Here is a 17732-nt window from a genome sequence, read left to right as displayed (position 1 = left end):
CATATCGCATGTATCTGAGTACACGCTTGTATCTGAGCTAGTCAACATCGGGCAAAGTCGCCCCACCTCCACCCTCGGACCACCCACCAGTCGCCACCCACCGAACAAAAGCCCCAACAACAAGGATAACAAAAGCAATATGAGCACGGGTTTCTCGCCTGCTGCCCACATAGAAAGTTCCTCGCTGGAACAAAAGAAGCTGCTTATCAAAGCGGAAAAAGAGTTGAGGAGGCGTGGGGGTTTTGGTTTGGTATATGGATGTTATGGGAGGTTTTGCTACCAAGAGTTAGAAGAAGTGGCGAAACGAGCACCACATAAAGGCCAAAGGAGAAAAGCAAGTTACTGTGTCAGTGACTTTTATAAATAGCGCGAACAAAGACTGACTCGTGGCACGTGTGTGGACCTCGTGCAATGAATTGAGGCGGGTCCACATCACATATAGATAGATACCTATTGAAACCTGGCCAAAACCCACTGCTAAACAGTGCTTGTGTGTTAACGTGCCACGAAATGGAAACCAAAGTCAATATGTGTGAAAAATGTTCTCGCCTTGATGTCACTGCGGTGTCACAATTCTCACATTTCCAGCTAATTCAATGATTTTCTCCGAAATAAAAAAAGCTATTTGCTCTTTTTAATGACTTTAAAATGTTGATTCATGTCAATTGCGACAATAAACGTTCTAAATTACTATGGGTTATTAAGATGACGTCCTCATCGTCTCTCCTTAACATTTAAACTGCAATAAGCTTAGACCACACCAAGAATTTGTTTATTTGTAAATTGTTCCCAAATGCTCCAACTATGATTACTAAAGAAACGTTAAATAGTTTCTTCTATTAGATAATGTGCTTATCTTTATCTTTACATTGACTCCTTATATTAAATTAAAAAGCTTTTAAGTACATCGTACTTAAGCGGTTAAATAATTGGCAAATGCAGAATGTGAAATTTTATTTCAGCAAATTACCCCGTAAAATTAATACAAATTTCTGTATTAGTTCTAAGAAACTTTTTAAATGTAACAAGCTATAAATTCCTTGAAGGCCGCAAAAATTCAAAGCCCCCAGTCATTACAGTAATTTGAGGCCAGAAAGGTTCTTCCCAAAACGAGGGGTGAAGGGGAAGCCACGTAACATGCAAACAGCATTTAAAACTTGTCTCCAAAACTTCCGACCACCCGCACAAAAACCCGGCCAGAAAACTTTTGTTGTCATTTCAACAAAAATGGCGGCGTTTTCTGCAAGTTGTAGGCCCCGGGGGATGCTACTTACAACAACCAGAGAGAAAGGAATTAAACTTTTATGACTGCCCTCCAGAAGAAGTCAGCACACATATATTGCACTGAGAAAAGCAAAGCATGAGTTTGCAAAATGGTTGTTTTTAGACCTGCTAAAATGCTAGACAAAGTTGAAATCACATATCTCGTTATATAACCAGAAAAAGCTTGAGCTTTATTAAAACAATGTATAAACTTTTCTTGGACATTTAATTTTATATGGTTATTTTCAATTGAAATACCAATTGAAATCTTTTCAAAATAGCCTTGAGCTTAACGTTTAAGGTCTCTGTGCACCAACAGATCGCAGTCAGACATAAGTTTAGCAGGAACCGCCTACAACTGCACGCCTTAAAAAAGTTGTACAATAGTTTTGCTGGGTGCTTGGCAAAAAGTTTGCTCCGCATAATTCTGGCAAATGTAAATATTTTGTAGGAACGCGTCTACAAATGTGTGTTGCCGGAAAACTAATGCGACTTGCGGGGCCCACTGTCGGGCTTGTTAATAAGTTGAACATGTTTTAATTTACATGCTCACGCTGAGCTCGGGCTGCCATTCAGTCAGTCCCATTTATTTGCGACCGGCAAATCACAACTAGGCAGTCAACTTATCAGGCAGTCTCGACTGAAAGTTGCCGCTGGGAGTTGCCGTCTTTCGGAGCAGTGTTATTTTGACTGGCATAAATTTAATCAAATTTGTGGCATGTGCCAAATGTGCGAACAATTTTTGACAGTGTCTGAATAAATGAAACTATGTGATTGACTCTGCTAAATCAGCACTCACATACATAAGGCAACTGGCGAAAGGATAGAAGCGTATGACAGGATTTAATTTTTGAGCTCGCAGAGAGAAGTTCTGAATAAAGTATTTATAATGCCATTTGTTTATTTGCAAATTTGACTTCCATTGTTGTTCAATTAAAATGTTGCCACTTGATATAGGATACTTTAATGGGATCGGACTACATACTCGTCTCTACCTTTTAATTTTAAATTAAAATCTATATTACATTTGTTTAATATTTTGTAAAAATGTTTACCTGGGTTTACTAATTGTGTGCCAACATTTGTTTCACAATTTTTGTAAACAAAGCTTAGTTGACACATCAAAAATGAAGAACAATTTGTTGATAATTAAGTTGCTGCTATTGAAATCCATTCTGAAGTATGCGCACACAGTATTGAATTGCTTGTTTTACACCCATTTTACACCACATTTTTACACCCAAAACAAAACCAATGAACGAAAAAAGGTGTAAACCAAAACAGAAGACGGAGAGGAAACTGTGTCGGAAAGAAAAGAGCCTTCAGGCAACCAAAAACTAGGTGAAATCAATATTCTCAACTCATTTTGCTTGGCCTGCTGGCAGCCGCATTGTCGTCGTAGTTTTTAGACTTTTATACAAACTTAGAGAAACCCTTTCATTTCCTGCTCCCCAAACAATGCTACTTGGGTTCGATGGAAGATGCTAAAAATCTAGTTCATTTCGGTTATCGTAGTTCTAGCGAGAAAATTTCATTTCGTTCAGCTTCAAGTTTAGCGTCGTCCATTGTTATACACCAAGTGCATTCATTGAAGTACATCAAATTCTGGTCAAGGGGCATTATGTAAGCTGGGCTCACAAAATATATTGCTTCAGAAAACTAAAATAAAAATGCAGGTCTTCATCGGGTGTTAAATACATACGAGTATTGAGTATTGTGCAGACTCATTGTTTGCTGTATTTAAGAAATTTCTCTAATTGTTTGCTGTCACAAGTTGAATTTGGAGTGAATACTAAAAAAAATCATGATCTTCATCAGTTTATTTTCCGTCAGAGTTGTTCGTGCTTTTTGTTTCCAGTCCTTATCGATTTAATAAATTTCAGAGTCGCTGGGTCTTCAATTTAAGGTTCATTGCGCTTTCGGTCCGTGGAAATGTTTCGCCGGGCTTTGAGTTATCCAGGTGACACAGTTACGGTCACGTAAGTTTTCCTTTTCTATCATTATTTTTTCGACATTTTGCACTTTATGGCCAAGCTGCTGGTCCCCTTAACTCCTGAACCGAAGCTGTCCCAAAGCTATTTTTCCCGTCCTTCTGGCTTTAGGTGGCGAGTGCATTTTCGGTTTCGTAGTTTATTACTTTCGCCTAAGTTTTTCTTTGCGACCCATTTTTATGTTTTCGAGTCTGCGAAACTTTTAGCTTCTACAAATGAATGAAACTGATTGAATATATTTTCCATATTTTTTCAGACCTTTTCTGTCGCTTCCTGTAGTTTTAAAAAGCTTGTTAAACTGTTGCCAGTATTATAAATAATTCAGTTGGCAGATAAGATATAAATTGGAATTTCAGGTTATGCTGCGGAAAACAAGAAAATGTTTTGCTAAAATGTATTAGCCAAAAGTCCATTGGTTAAATACCAATTAAAGTTCCTGTGGTCATTCGCAGAAACTTGATTTTCCACTTTGTATTTGTCTCAAATAGCACGAGTGAGTAGGCAAATATACTCGTAAATGCAAAAAGTCATTTAAACTTCAAGTTCTCGGGGTGGTAGCTTTCACAAATTTTATGAAAAGAAAGTTTTCGAATAGACCAAGGCGAGTTGAAAATGTTAGAGTTTAAATTCTGTACGCAGCTGGAGAAAAGCTGGCAATTCCAACCTAAATGACCCATATAATCTCGAGTAATCTGTGACTCTATATTGTTAATAAACCCAACGGATGAATTCTTGGCATTTAAAATATTGCACGTACTTTGCGAATATATTAGATGTAACCAACCACAGGAAACAAAGCAAAATGTCAAAAAACGAAGGGGAGATGAAATTATGATTTCGTCATGCAAAATGCGGCTAAGCACTCATAAATAAAAAACATAAAAGCTCATAAAAGCAATATTAATGCGTCTGTGAGAGCGGGAAAGTATGAAGTTATCACGTGACTCCTTACGCACATTGCACGCCATAAATTACAAAGTACTTTGCCCGCCAAAACTCAATTTACATTCATGTACACAACACCCAAACACACACGAGCTCCGCTCACCCACACAAATGCCCTTTGCTTCCTTGCTGATAAGCCCGAAATGAATGGGAGGAGCACACGGAAAATGCGACTGGAAAATGCTTCAGGAAAGTGGGGAAGCTGAGGAAAACCCAGTGGCAGGCGCGTGAAGAAAAAATTGTTGCATTAAATTAGGCGCACAGAAAGAGTGGAAAACTTTACGATGCGTCACTTGGCCCACGCCACACTTAAATGCCGATAAATCATTAAAAGAAAAAATAAGTGAAAACTCTGCGAAGACGAACCAAATCGAGTCAAATGCAAATGGAAAATGTTGCTGGCACAGCGCTTGATATGCTCTTTTTTCTCCTTTTTGCTGAACTTTTACAACCCACAAAATACGATTTTTATTGCCTTGGCCCTGTGGCAGCGTCTGGCACTTCATAAAAATGTAAAATATTATGATGCCTCCGGACACATTCACTCAAAACGCATTGTGCGAGATCTTCCCGACTTTTGCTCATATTTGCCGTGCCGCAAATGGGAAAAATCCAGGCGTGTGCGATAATTTCTTTTGAAATGTCATCTAAAATGTTACTGGTGGAAAACATTGGCATTTCGGGTTTCTTTAACGATGCACTTAGCCCATCACCTGTTAGCCCAAGTAGCTCCAGCTGCCATTTGCAAGGTAGTTAAACTCATGTAGGGACTTAATGTGAGCCAGCGATACACCCGGCGTATACGTAATAAATGGTTCTGCAGGCCAGAGAAGGCGATTCTACGATGGCTGCCTGGGATGCGGCCAGAAACAGAACCCGGCCACTTAATCTTAATGCATTCTGCCGCTTAACCCTTGCATCAGCTTAACTCCGGCTTAAGCCAGCCAGCCGGAGTTTTGCATACGAGCGCTCAAGTGAGACTGCATTCTAACGAAACCAATATGCGGCAGACACATGACTTCTAAAAAAGAATTGTGGGTAAAAACGAAAGCCCTTGAATGCGTTGCACACCGCGGAAAAATTTTACAGCAACACAAAAATGTAAATTTAAACGAGCACTGAATGGAAATACATTCCTTTTCAGCGTGACTTATATATGTGTATGGAACATTTTCGAGAAATTTACCATTGATAAAAGATACAAAGGAATAGGATTCCAAGAATAAGAGGCTTCCAATCTTTTATTTCGAAACCGAAATTCCATGCCAGCGTCCTATAAAACCAGGGCTTTTATTATTTAAATTAGGTGGGTATTTTCCCAAAGTGTCGAGCTGCAACGGGAAGATAAGGGGGCTGGATGGGCGGAAGAAAATGTCTGGACCAGAAGGGAGACCCGATGTGGCTCCTGGCCCTGAATGTTGTTGCAAATTGAAATATGCAATTTGTCGTGAGAGATTTTCTGTGGCTTTGCCGCTGACTTCGACTGCAAGTCCTGCTGTGCTGGGTCCGCGTTCCCAGCGTACCAGCTCCCTTTTCTTTCCGTTTCCATACCCTTTTCAATTTCAACGTATTATCGGTTAACAACATTATGTCAGCGTTCAGGCGTAAAACTGCTTAAGAAAATTGCGGACTGGGAAAAAATGGCGAATAGAAATTGGTTGGAAGTCGTTTTGAAATCGAAGCAAGTGCTTCGCCACCTTAATAGTTTTCCTTTCCTGATTTTCCCCCGGACCCATAGCAATTTATGTGGAATCTGCCACATAATTGCGTTCCAGTTACATTTTGTGCACAGTTCTCGAACGCGCATACTTTTCTGCATTTGTTGCAGCCCCGTAAATGTGTCATACATTGTGCCGGGACACCAGGGCGAATGCATAATGTGCACCCTATTTACACTCGGGCTTTCTTATTCGCATTTTATGCTGCATTTTAACGATCCCGTGTGCCTTGTGCCATCCATGGGGAAAAGTCCGCACATAATTGATGGCCTGCACATGGCAAGCTCATCAATAACTAACATGACGTATGTGTTATAAACAAATAAGCACAAAAACTCATCCATCGTCGGCATCATCAATATCCGCTAGATACGGCGAGAAATTGTCAAAATATTAATGGCCATCAAGTAGTTCGATCTGCCTGTTGTAGCAAATTTATGTCTATTGCTACAACTATTCGAGAGTGTTCTTCCCCAGCCGTTTTTCCTGCCATCTTTGATTGATAAATTTCCTTTTACGGTTGCCATTCTTTCAGTCTTTCTGTTGTTTGCCCGGCCATTTTCTTCTTATGGCTTCGTTAGTAAATTATGGCCACTTCCGTTTTTGCTGTCTAATAAACTGAGCCGTCATATGTTGTGCGTAAGTGTGTGCGCGATGGCTTACTTATGGGATGCTGCCGTTCTGCCGTCCTGCCGAACTTCACTTTTGTTTGGCCACCGAAAACAAATTGACGTAAGTCGTGTGTAATTTATAATGAAATATTATATTCGCTCGTGTAGCAGTTAGGCAGTCAAGTGTGTGGGAGGTAATAAATGACAATGTGTGGTGTGATATCTGGCCGGCTGGACGTGTTTTTGAGACTTTGAGTGGCACTGGAGAGTATTTTTGTAGGTAATTAAGTGCGTGTTTCCTGGAGTCATGAGGCGAAATCTCTAAAAATGTTTTAACAGCTAAGTTTGATTATGCAATCGATTAAATCAATTCAAAGGCAGTTCATGGAATTTATAATTAACGTATGTGAGATTTAAGAAGGTTTGTTAAAACCAACGCAATCGAAGACTAATCAATAAGAAACCTTGGCGGCCTCTAAAGGTTTTGTAAATTACGTTGGGCAAAGAAAACGCAAAATTTGATTTGCGCCTATGTAAATTATAAAGAACTCAGACCTAAAGGTTCATTTACACCGATCTTTTGATTACCCGCAAAGCTATCAAAAGGAATTTAGTTTTCACTTAAACTTAGGATTACTTGGCGTGCAGTTGGCAGTTTGAAATGCGAAGAGGGGTGGAAGTCTTAGGACATTTTTTGTTGCACAAATTAGGCAAATACCCAAAATACGTAAGTCAGCGGTTCACTTATTCGGTCGACTGAAGCCAACAGCTCAGATTTTTGTGTGTTTGCAAACATGCCGCTACAAATTCGTGGCTATGTGTCTAATGCACAGCTAGCATGCAAAATGGCAGTCAGTATAACGCCCTGTAATTAGACTATGACACGCTAAGTGCACGAACACATGGAAGTAAAATAGAAATTCAGTAAGGACCTTCGGGGAAATGTCCTGGGGTAAATGCTGCAAGTGCATGCAATGAAAGTTACTTTCCGCTTTCTTTCGACGGATTGTGTGCCATTTGCATGTTCTATTTGCTTGGACTTGCACATTTTCCATTTCAATTTGGCCACACACTCCTTATTCTGTCTGGAAAAGTATTCCTTTTCCTGATCTGTAAAGCCTTCCAAACTGACCCCCGGGCAAGTTGGAGGCGTAAGAAGCCAATTATGAACTTTGACTTATCAATTTCTTGGTAAATGACCGCACACACTAAAATGCTCAAATTCTTTTGGACACATTTAATGCGCAATTTAAATTCAATGCCTTGGGTTCTTGCTACATGTATAGCTCACTTTCGAGGGTCAAGTGGCCATTGAAAAGGTGAACTCACTTCGACCATTTTCCCGGGATGTGACAAATTTTTCATGCATACTTTATACGATGGCTTTGAGTGTTTCACGGCCCTAACAGTGTATGTGTGTGATTGGTTGTGTGTACATGGGAAACTTTGTGTGAGTGACCCCGGGATGGAAAAACAAAAATACACATTTTACAAGGTGGTTTTGGGTGGAGTCTGGGCTTATTCCTGCGCGGTTATAAATATGGTTGGCGCTTTAAAAGCGCAATTTTCTGTGTCAATATTGAATATTTAAATTTGTATAAAAGGGGGGACATTGAAATATATAAAATCCGACATATCATGCATCGAATATTAAGTGCTCTACAAAAACCCATAGCTTTAAATTAACTTTTCAATTTTCTGTTAAATACAGAATTATAACATCATGTGCTTCGAAAAATTTCACCTTCTATTACCAAATTAACTCATCATTCATTTTGCAGGCTTACCTGTTACTTTTTTTGTTCAGACAATATTTTATGAAATTAGAAAAGCCTATCTAGCGAACAAGAATTATCCTTCTGCGTACACAGTGTTTAACAACTGCAACGGAAAAGATTATGGTATATCCGAAAACGAAAAAATGCCAGAAGTGTCATGCGACATTGTTTCATAACTGTAAATGACAGAAGGAAAGCGGGAAAATGTCACACACACGAGCACATTTATACACAAATGGCGGCCATCAGCAGAGACTTTGCGTTTCATACATATTGTAGATTTATTGATAGCGCTCCACGTTCACACAACCAAATACGCAAGCCCATGAGCAGAACGCATCTGCACAGAGAAAAATACAGGAAAATACCTGATCAGGCCATTCCGGCTCAATTACATTTTAGATAAAAACAATGAAAACTTTACAAAAATTCGTAATTTGTTACGCTTTGTGTGCTTTTTTTATGTATAAAGAAAGTGAAATAATTTTCCTCAGTGTAAAGAGCCACGGCGACACATACACAATCAACATAAACGCTTTCAGTTAAAGTCAATATGTAGTCAAGCGCTTCGTTTATAACACAGAGTTGACAAAAGTTTCAGACGCCCCTTTTCTGTCAGCCGCTTTTTTCCACTCATATTTATGGCTTCTATCGTCACTTGAAGGTAGTTATTCCACAGTTATTGTAGAAGCTTGTATACTTGTATGTTGGCAAAGCCTAGGAAATTGCAAGCGCAAGCAGCAAATACAATCAGCAACACAAACGCAGACACAATCCCAAAGGACGAGTGACTATCCCTCTCGACGAAGGAGTTGCGCAAAATGAGCGATTTGATGTATGTACTTATGTCCTGGGAATCCCCTGATGAAAATCGATTTGCGGGTTCTTGTTTAAGCCGTGATTGCAGGCCGACTAGCGGACTAGAAGCGAGAAAGGTTACTTACTACTAGTTGGAAAGCTTTAGAAACTGAAACTCTAGTTTGAAACTGTTGTATCGGATGCACTATAAAAGTAGGCTGACATTTAAGATTTTGTAATATAAAATTACCTTAAAACTATTTATCATACCTAAAATAATATTAGTTAGTCAATAGAGAAGAACTTGTGTTTGTATACAATTAATTATTTCCGTATGATTGAAAAAAAATAAAAATGCTAATAAGTCGTTAATCTCCTTCCAAAGTACCGCTTATATTCAAGGGAATTTAAAAATTCAGCTTTAATTTTTGTATAAATTCCTCAAGTTTGCAACTAAAATTACTTTGGAATCAGCATTTTAGAAGTTTGTTCGTCATGAAGTGTAGCAGAATCCTCAAAATCAGTTCAGTTTCGTAAATGGAAGATTCAAGTTTCAGGAGTCCGCTTGCTTTAAGACATGCAAATGCTGATGGAAATCTTTGGGAACTTGACACTAAATGGTACGCAGGGGCTGGGGAAATAATAAATGTAATTTCGAAATTTTCCGTTTCCTACTCTCCCTTGTTGCGTTTGGCAATTGTGTCTGGCGTAAGAAAATGAGAAAAGTAACCTCATTCTGGTCTTTGTCTGACCCGATTCACTCCCCCACCGACAATCACATCCAGCTGCAACTCTTGTGCAAAGTTTACGGGAAGCAGACAAAGTAAAAAGTTTACTTGTTTTTCTTTCCTTTTTTCAGCTCTGCAGTTTATTTTGCTTTGGCCGCTTTATTCCGCGTTAATTCGACTACTGTGTAACAGAATGGGTCTTGCCTCCATTGTTGGCATTCATATGCATAACTCTTATATCGGCAGTGCTCAGACAAAAAAAAGTTAAAAGAACTTCATTTCCGTGTGAGACCAGGAACACGCACCAGGCGGCTCTCGTTTCGATTTCCGGTTCCGCTTTCGGGACCGACTGACTTGTGCCGCCGTTGCGTGTGGAATGTGGCACGCACTCGGGCACACATCAATCTCCCATCCCCGTTCACGACCCCTATCTCATTAATAATGTATATTCAAAGGACTGGGATCTCCCAATTTGATTGGTTAGGGGATAAGCAGAGGATTGGTTATAATGAAAATCTGTACACAGAAAATAAAGTTTTCCCTAAGATAGTTCTTTAACTTTTAATTTATTCCGTACATTTATATAACTTTTTTTTGAGTTGTTGCTTCTTTGAATCGAGAGTCACATATTGAGGATATTTTTACAGTGCTCATGATAAAGATTTGTTTATTTTCAGGTGAACGCAATCAAAGAAGCTTTTGGCAACGGTCGATTGGCTTATTGAAAACCATTATCGAAACCATAGACACAAAGGAAATATTTCATTATGAATTCAGCCTACATTGCTGCGATGGATTATTGAAAATATGGATGCAACTGTTTCTATTTGCATAGATAAACAGGTCAAGAATACATTTATCAATTGGCCAATGGGCAAGAAAGCCCTCATAATGCGCTATTAAGTGAGCCTTTAAGAGCTTAATCACATGGAAATGCTAGAGATTAGAAATTATGACATTCATTTTTCACCAATCCCCGATTTGGGGGATATAGGCCATTTCTCAGTGGGCAAACAAAAGTCAGTTAAGCACAAAATATGGCCAACATTCAAGCAGCTGATAAACTTGAAATCTACACACGAACGAGCAGACCAGATGAGGGTTCAAAGCCCGGAGGGGCATGGTTGTAGGGGAATAAAAAGCCCAATGGACTTTTGCCTGGAAAAGCGGCAAATCATGCTTAATGTGGCATTTGTATGTTTATTTTTTTTAACATTTTCCTTCTACGCTTTCCTCAGCGAGAACAAGCCAAGGACTTAAAAGGGACACGGCAACAACAATAATGCCGTAAAAAGGCAGCAAATAAAATAAAATAAGACGAGATGCGATGCGATGGGAAAGGGCACAAATGAAGAGCAGGGCCAGGAGCAAAACGCAGGCAAAAGCAGTGGCGATGGCATGGAGCAAATAAAAGCCACAGAGGCGAGAAAGGACTTCACTAAGCAGCGGTCCAAGGCAGAGAAAAGCTAAGATGATATAAATTTTATTGTTATGTCCAAGTAGATTAAACTAGCTGCATATCCATCCGAGTCCAGAGTCCCGAATTCCGAATTCCGGCTCGTCGAATCCCGTGGTCGGAGCTCAAAAAGTAGCTACCAAAAAGGCGAAAGAGATTTATGTGCTTATGCGTCTGTGCTTCTGTGTGTGTTGAGGATAATAACGCAGCAAATTCATATTCGGAAATTGAGGGGGCCGGGCTTCACACAAAAAGAGCTGCACAATCTTTCATTCTTTTGACATTCAGCCGTGAAGTAAGATCACCTTGAAGGCTCTAAATGCTTTGCGGTACAATCTGTGGCAGTAGTAGCCTGTATGAATTATTTTTCGGAAATAAATCTTTAGCCATATTTTATTGTGTTGGCATGAAAGCGTGGCTTGTATCGTATTTTTTTTAATATTCACCTATCTTTTCCATCAATATTCCATTAACAATTTAGCTCGGCTTTGTATCACCTTTCTGTGCCTAACTCACAAAAATATAAAATGACTTATTTCTCTTGGTGCCCTTCTGACAGTTGGACAACCCCAGGCAAAAAACGGAGGCTTCAGCTCATTAGGATAAACTGTACAAAATTTACATATTCCGGTTTTATTTTCTCCTTTTTAAACGATTTATTATGAAATGCCCAAGGTCCTTGATTGGATGAGTTTGTTATCCGTTGTAAGTATGTCCTTATGTCTGCTGCCTCTGCTTTGCGCAAAAAGTTGTCCTGTTTTTCAGTTACTGCTTATCCAATTATCAAAACCAGACATTTAATTTTCCCTTTTACTGGCGCTTGCCCTCGACAAATTGCTCGTTCAATTAGCTGCCCTTGAAGATGATCACTGCACTCGAAAAGCGTACACATTTTCCAATTCAATTTAGGTCCGCGTCTCAAGTTTCGGGGCAAACAATTTATCATAATTTTCCAAAGAAATAAATGAGAAAAATGAAAACTCTTGCAATTCAGCAGGGTTGGCACGCCTTCATCGACAAGAGACCTTTTCTGCCATCTGCTGTCGAAGACAAATTGCAGGTAAAATGTAAATTCTTTCATACTTGAGTGAATCTTTATTTATTTTATAGGTATTTACTTTTATTCATTTTTTATGCTGAAACAGGACGACATTTTCCTTACAGGCTAGCCGAAAAAGTGAACCGTTGTTATACCAACATAAATTCATTTAATTGGACACTCCTAATGCAAGAGTCTGTGGGGCTTAGCTTTATATCTATGGGCGGTCCGAAATCATTCAATAATAAAAAATAAATAAGTAATAAAAACATCATTTAAAAATATTTATTAAATATTTTAAAAATATTTATTTCTGCCTAATGCACAATTATACAATCTTAAATTACGTTGTAACTACAAATGTCAAAAAGCTATGAAAATATATCTAAATTTCATTCGGAGGGGGGAGCTCAGCAAATACATTAAGTACACGCCTCGGCAAACTGTAAGTTAATTGAAAGCCAGCGGCGAAATCAAGGCAACTGTCTCTTCAAATGATAGACGACTGTCTTGGTGAGGAACTGCCTGACAGACTGAAGCAGTCGCTCTGCGGCTGAAACTCCATTGCCGTCGAGCAGTATATTAAATTTAGCTCTTAACGCGCTGATAGACAATCAAATTTACTTCGATTCGCAGTGCAGTCTTCGACTCCCCTGCTGACAGGTGCCGCGCTATTTGAGTTGCCAGAGTTGGCTCAGTAGTTGGCCCAGTTGGCTCAGTTAGATGAGATAAGTGAATGCCGCTGATGGTTCCCTTTAAGTCCCAGTTACACGTCCGGATTCCCCACGGCCACTGCTCCTTTGGGTTTTAATTAAAATGTAATTTACTACCCTGTCAAACGGCGGCGGCTTCGGTGGAGTTTGCTGCCGTTGCATTTCCCAATGGCCAGCTGAAGTTGACTGGCAGCCTGACGTATAGACATCCAGACAGATCGATACAAAAAGAGCTGAATATTTAAAGAGCATTCGGATTCAACAAGAGAGGACGCTATGTTACTCAAGCTGTTATAAAAAGAAGTGAATATCAAAAAATATTCATATTCAGCAATCGATTTCTTTAGTCGAATACCTCGAATACCAGATAGCTGGTACCAGATACCAGATAACAAATCTCGAACTTTAGAAATTCAAAGGCTATGGGAGGTTTTTTTAACCCAGCAACATTTTCTTACTGCCAAAAATTAACAAATAAATTGATATTTTAGTGGAAAGTTAAAAGGTTTAGTGCGTTTAGCCTACAACCAAACCTGTTTTGAAAACTGACTGAGTAAAGTGAAGTCTCCCGTGGCCATTTTAGACCATACTGAACTCAATTTATAAGATGAAATTTAATGGATCCCCAACTACTTTCACGCCTTTACAGCTCAAAAAGCAAAACAGCTGCAGACAAATGTGGCAAATCGCTTTGGATTTTCTTCTGAAAGGACCAGACATTCTTTTAGGCATAAATTTGGCCACTTTGCATTCGGGACCTTGAACCTTCTTCTCGGCTTAGCGTATTTTTTTCGGAATTTGAAAAATGCTCAAGCATTTGTCCAATTGCGTGCAGCACAAGCACAAAAAAATATTAAAACCCTTGTGAGAAAAATCCAAAAAAAGATATTTTAAACTTTACCAACGCTGACCCTTTTCTGGCGTTGGCCTTAGGGATTAACGGAGGAAAGAAAAATTGAGCAGAGTTTCCCCGACCAGCTGGCTGCCAATTTATTCAAATGCCTTGCAAAGTGCTAAATAAACAAGACTCAGTCCCCCGACATGGTCATGTCATTTTTCTCGGTTTTAGCTGGGTGCAAAAAAAAATAAAGCACTCTTATTTGGTGTTGGCCAAAACCCCGTTCGCCCTCGCACTCACCTTGTATGGGCACATAAATATTTAGATAGAGGCAGTCCTCTGATTGATTCTGCAGATAGGGCAGCAATCGCTTCAGATACTCTAGTCTGCCCTTGGGCATCCGTTCCAGGGCCGCCGTCTCGTTGTGAATGTCCGGCAATCTCTGCGGGCAAACCGGGCTGAATCTGCAAAATCGAAAAAGATTTGAGTGGCGAGCTTGTCAAAGGAGAAACTTTCCTTCATGGCATTTTGCTTGTTGTTAAAAAGGTTTCCTCACCCCGAAGAATGAAAATACAAGCAAAAAAGTTTTTGGTAAATAGGCTTATTTTTATGCCCGGCCTCGAATGTCGTTATAAATAGATTAATTTGCCGGAATTGTGTAATCTTTGAGGGATTTTTTTCAGGGGCGCTTGTAATGACTTGAAGAGAGGCCAAACCAAAGTCAACTTTGTGATTGTCTTTTGGCCGTAAGAGCTTTTTGATTTGAACGCAAAGTTTGCGCTTTAATTTGTTTTTGTGAAATTGCCTCCTTTCCATTCATTTGCTTCTGCATTTTCCTCTTTTTGGCCGAGACTTATTTTCGATCTTGGTAAATTGGTTTTCGATTTGGCTCTTATCGTTCGATTTTCCTCCTTGACAAATCTCCCTTTGTGTGTGCACTTGTGCAATTTACTAATTTCCTCCCTCTATTCCCACAGACAGGACATGCAAATGCCAGAAGCGCACTCTTTTTTTGGCCTTGCACTCATTTATGAATCTGATGGGATTGGGAATACACTTAAACAAAATTGGGGTATTCAGTAATGTCAAGAAACTTATATAATTTTTAGTTCTTTAACTTAAAAAAAGAAAATATTTAACTAATATTCGCCGAAAAATTCGAATAAAACTTGATGATGATGAATAACATAAGTATATATCTCTATTAAAAAAAATGGTTCGATTAAAAATAAATATTTTTCACCAGTGTTCCAGGAATTGGGTTCTGCCATCCGTATTTAGCTGGCAGTGCTATTATTTGTTTTTAATCTGATCTATAAATGGAAGAGTTAAACCCATTCTGCCAAGTTGAACCCATCTGTGTTCCATCGATCCATCGGGAAAGACATGCTGCCAAGGTAAATTTACGTTCAAATTTATGTTGCCAGCTGTAGATTTGTGTCAGCATAGCCTCTTAAAGGATTGGGAAACGAGCGAAAGGGAAACTGTGGCCACTAATGCATTAAGGCCGATCCGATTTGTATCGTGAAAGGCCTCCACTTCATTCATCAAGCCTTTGTGGCCCTTAAAGTAGGCGGCTTAACTCATTAACCGCCGCAACTCCTGTTGGCCATCAAATTGTCATAAAGCGAAAATCAATAGGAGCATTTAAGAGAGAGTTCGTCCTCCATTCCCCCGGCTGGCTGCCCATTATGAGGATTCCTCTTTCAGTCATCCCAAAATGCATTAACATTAATGACATTGCGAAACGAGAATTTATTTTATTTAATTTCCTTAACTTTATTTCACCGCTGCCCTTTTATCTTTGTTATTACCGCCCACTCTGATTTTTGTTTACCATGGCGAGTATATTTAATTTTTGCTTTTTATGGCATTCCAAACGCCTCGCCGAAAATTGGGAATCTACTTGGAACTGACCCTCAGTGGGTTGCCAGTTAATGGACGCTTGTGGTGGCCATGCGATTGCCATAATAATCATTAATTTTATGGCAAAACAATAAGGCAGGTAATAAAAGTTTCATTTTCGGGATCCATTTTCCCTTCGCCTTTTTTTTAATGTAATGAACATGGTGTCAACCTCGGAACCCTGCAGCCACACGAAAGGGAGCTGGAGCAGCTTGGATGAGCAGAAAATATTAAAAATAATGAAAGTGAAAAGTTTTTACGGCAACTCCCGCGCAGTTGTAGTGGCTGCCAGTGGTTGCCAGTTTGCCAGTAGTTGCCAATGGTCCAGGGTACAGGTAACGAAGTCCCGCTTTATCCTCTCCAGTTCGAGGTCATAAAAGCCACATTTTGCCTTTTTAATGTTGCCCCCCTGGCAAACGAATGGCGCACACTTCTCAAGTGGCAAGCGATCTTGTTTATGCCACTTTGCAACCGCTGAACTTTCGCAGATAAGAACGGGTGGTGGCATGGAATACGGGTGGTGCAGGTGGGTTATACATGTGGACTGCTGGAGGGGAGTGGTTGAGTGGCGCTAATAAAGCGGGTGCCGCAATTAAGGTCAGGGTGAGTTCTTCCCGCCATCGATGCTGCATTTGCAAATGGCAGGGCATTAAAAACTTGATAATTACTTGTAGATTTTACAGACAGCTGGAGGGGCGAATAATCATGTTTCCCGGCGGAGCAATTTACTGTAGAACCATCTTATGCTTTACTATTTTCATTTTACTGAGATGATACGTGATAAAAGTAGGTAAATACCATTGGATTGCTTTTCGAAAATAAACAAAGTTTTCAAAAGTGTTTTCCACCGCTCTTTTAGGAACGTTGCGTTTTTATTTCAGGTTTAGTGGCACTTTTGAAATTTACCAATTGCAATGTATATATGAATGAAATACTGGCACTTTCTTTTGAAATGTCGTACTAAATATCTAGTTCACGTGTTTAATAGAAATTTAGCTAACATCTTAAACATATTTGCCTGCTGACTAATAACTAACAACTAATAGCTTGGCTCGGACAGCACCTGTTTTCCAGGTAGATTATTTGCGACAAACAGATATCTGCGAAATTCTAGCAAACAATTTGAGGATTGTGACCCTGGCCAGTGGGAAACTGCTCGGTAGCCAAAGCACGCGGTCAAAAGTAAACAAGGTTATAGCCACGGCTCCTCCCCATTCCTCTGTGTTATTCCGAAATACATGCAGTTTGGAATTCACAAACAAAACATAAAGCAAAGCTCGCCCCAAATGCTCCAGTTTTGTGTACATTTGAGTGGAAGGCCAGGATAATCTGCATGCAGGGGAAAGAGACTCAAGAGCAGACAAGGCTTTAAGGGTCAGGGCTTTGGGGATATAATGGCGTACTTTTGCGGAGGAGGAGTGCTAACGCTTTGTGGTAAGTAAATGGTAGCCAGGACACCAGCCCTGTCAGATCCGCTGGCGATTTCGGCTTGAATACATCAAACAAAAGCATAATCTTAGCCATGCAGAAAAATACACGCATACACCGGGAGAAAGATGTACAAACATATTAAATATTGGCCCATCTAATCATTTTAACTGTCTTGGACTCGTATATCTTTGGATTGACTAAAATATAACATAATCCTAAAGAGCTTTAATGAAGACACATTGACGTGCCTTTATGTGTTTTAAAGTTTGACATGTTTTGTCCAGTACTGCGTTTTTTCAGTGCAGGCTTTAATGGAATGGGCAGGTGATGAATGAAGGGCACCGGATCGCATAAAATTATACGCGACATTGCGGCCACGTCAAGTAAAATAGATTAATTTTACCTGTGGCCAACGGGCCAGAAGGTTGTCGTCCTCATCCTGATTTTTCCATCCCTCCAACCGTGCACACAAATTAGATTGGCTGGCGACACAGACTCAGTCGGAGTCGCAGGCCCTG

The 17732-nt window shown here is 39.7% G+C and overlaps 1 protein-coding gene and 1 long non-coding RNA gene across 3 annotated transcripts in view; both read right to left on the bottom strand.

Annotated features, from left to right (window-relative positions):
- The window catches only part of LOC120454387 (neuroligin-3), a 69237-nt gene that overhangs the window by 11479 nt on the left and 40026 nt on the right, over positions 1-17732 (bottom strand). For both annotated transcript variants that reach the window (XM_039639636.1, XM_039639637.2), the window contains one exon: positions 14179-14342. In XM_039639636.1, the coding sequence (XP_039495570.1) occupies positions 14179-14342 (164 nt within the window). The remainder of the gene's footprint in view (positions 1-14178; positions 14343-17732) is intronic.
- Positions 11300-11838, bottom strand: LOC120454394. The gene is made up of 2 exons (XR_005616610.1): positions 11735-11838; positions 11300-11640 (listed from the first exon to the last, which is right to left on the bottom strand). It is a non-coding gene; the product is annotated as an uncharacterized LOC120454394 (long non-coding RNA).

Source organism: Drosophila santomea, chromosome 3R, assembly GCF_016746245.2.
Source record: "Drosophila santomea strain STO CAGO 1482 chromosome 3R, Prin_Dsan_1.1, whole genome shotgun sequence".
Taxonomy (NCBI): domain Eukaryota; kingdom Metazoa; phylum Arthropoda; class Insecta; order Diptera; family Drosophilidae; genus Drosophila; species Drosophila santomea.
This window is presented reverse-complemented; position numbering and strand designations above follow the sequence as displayed.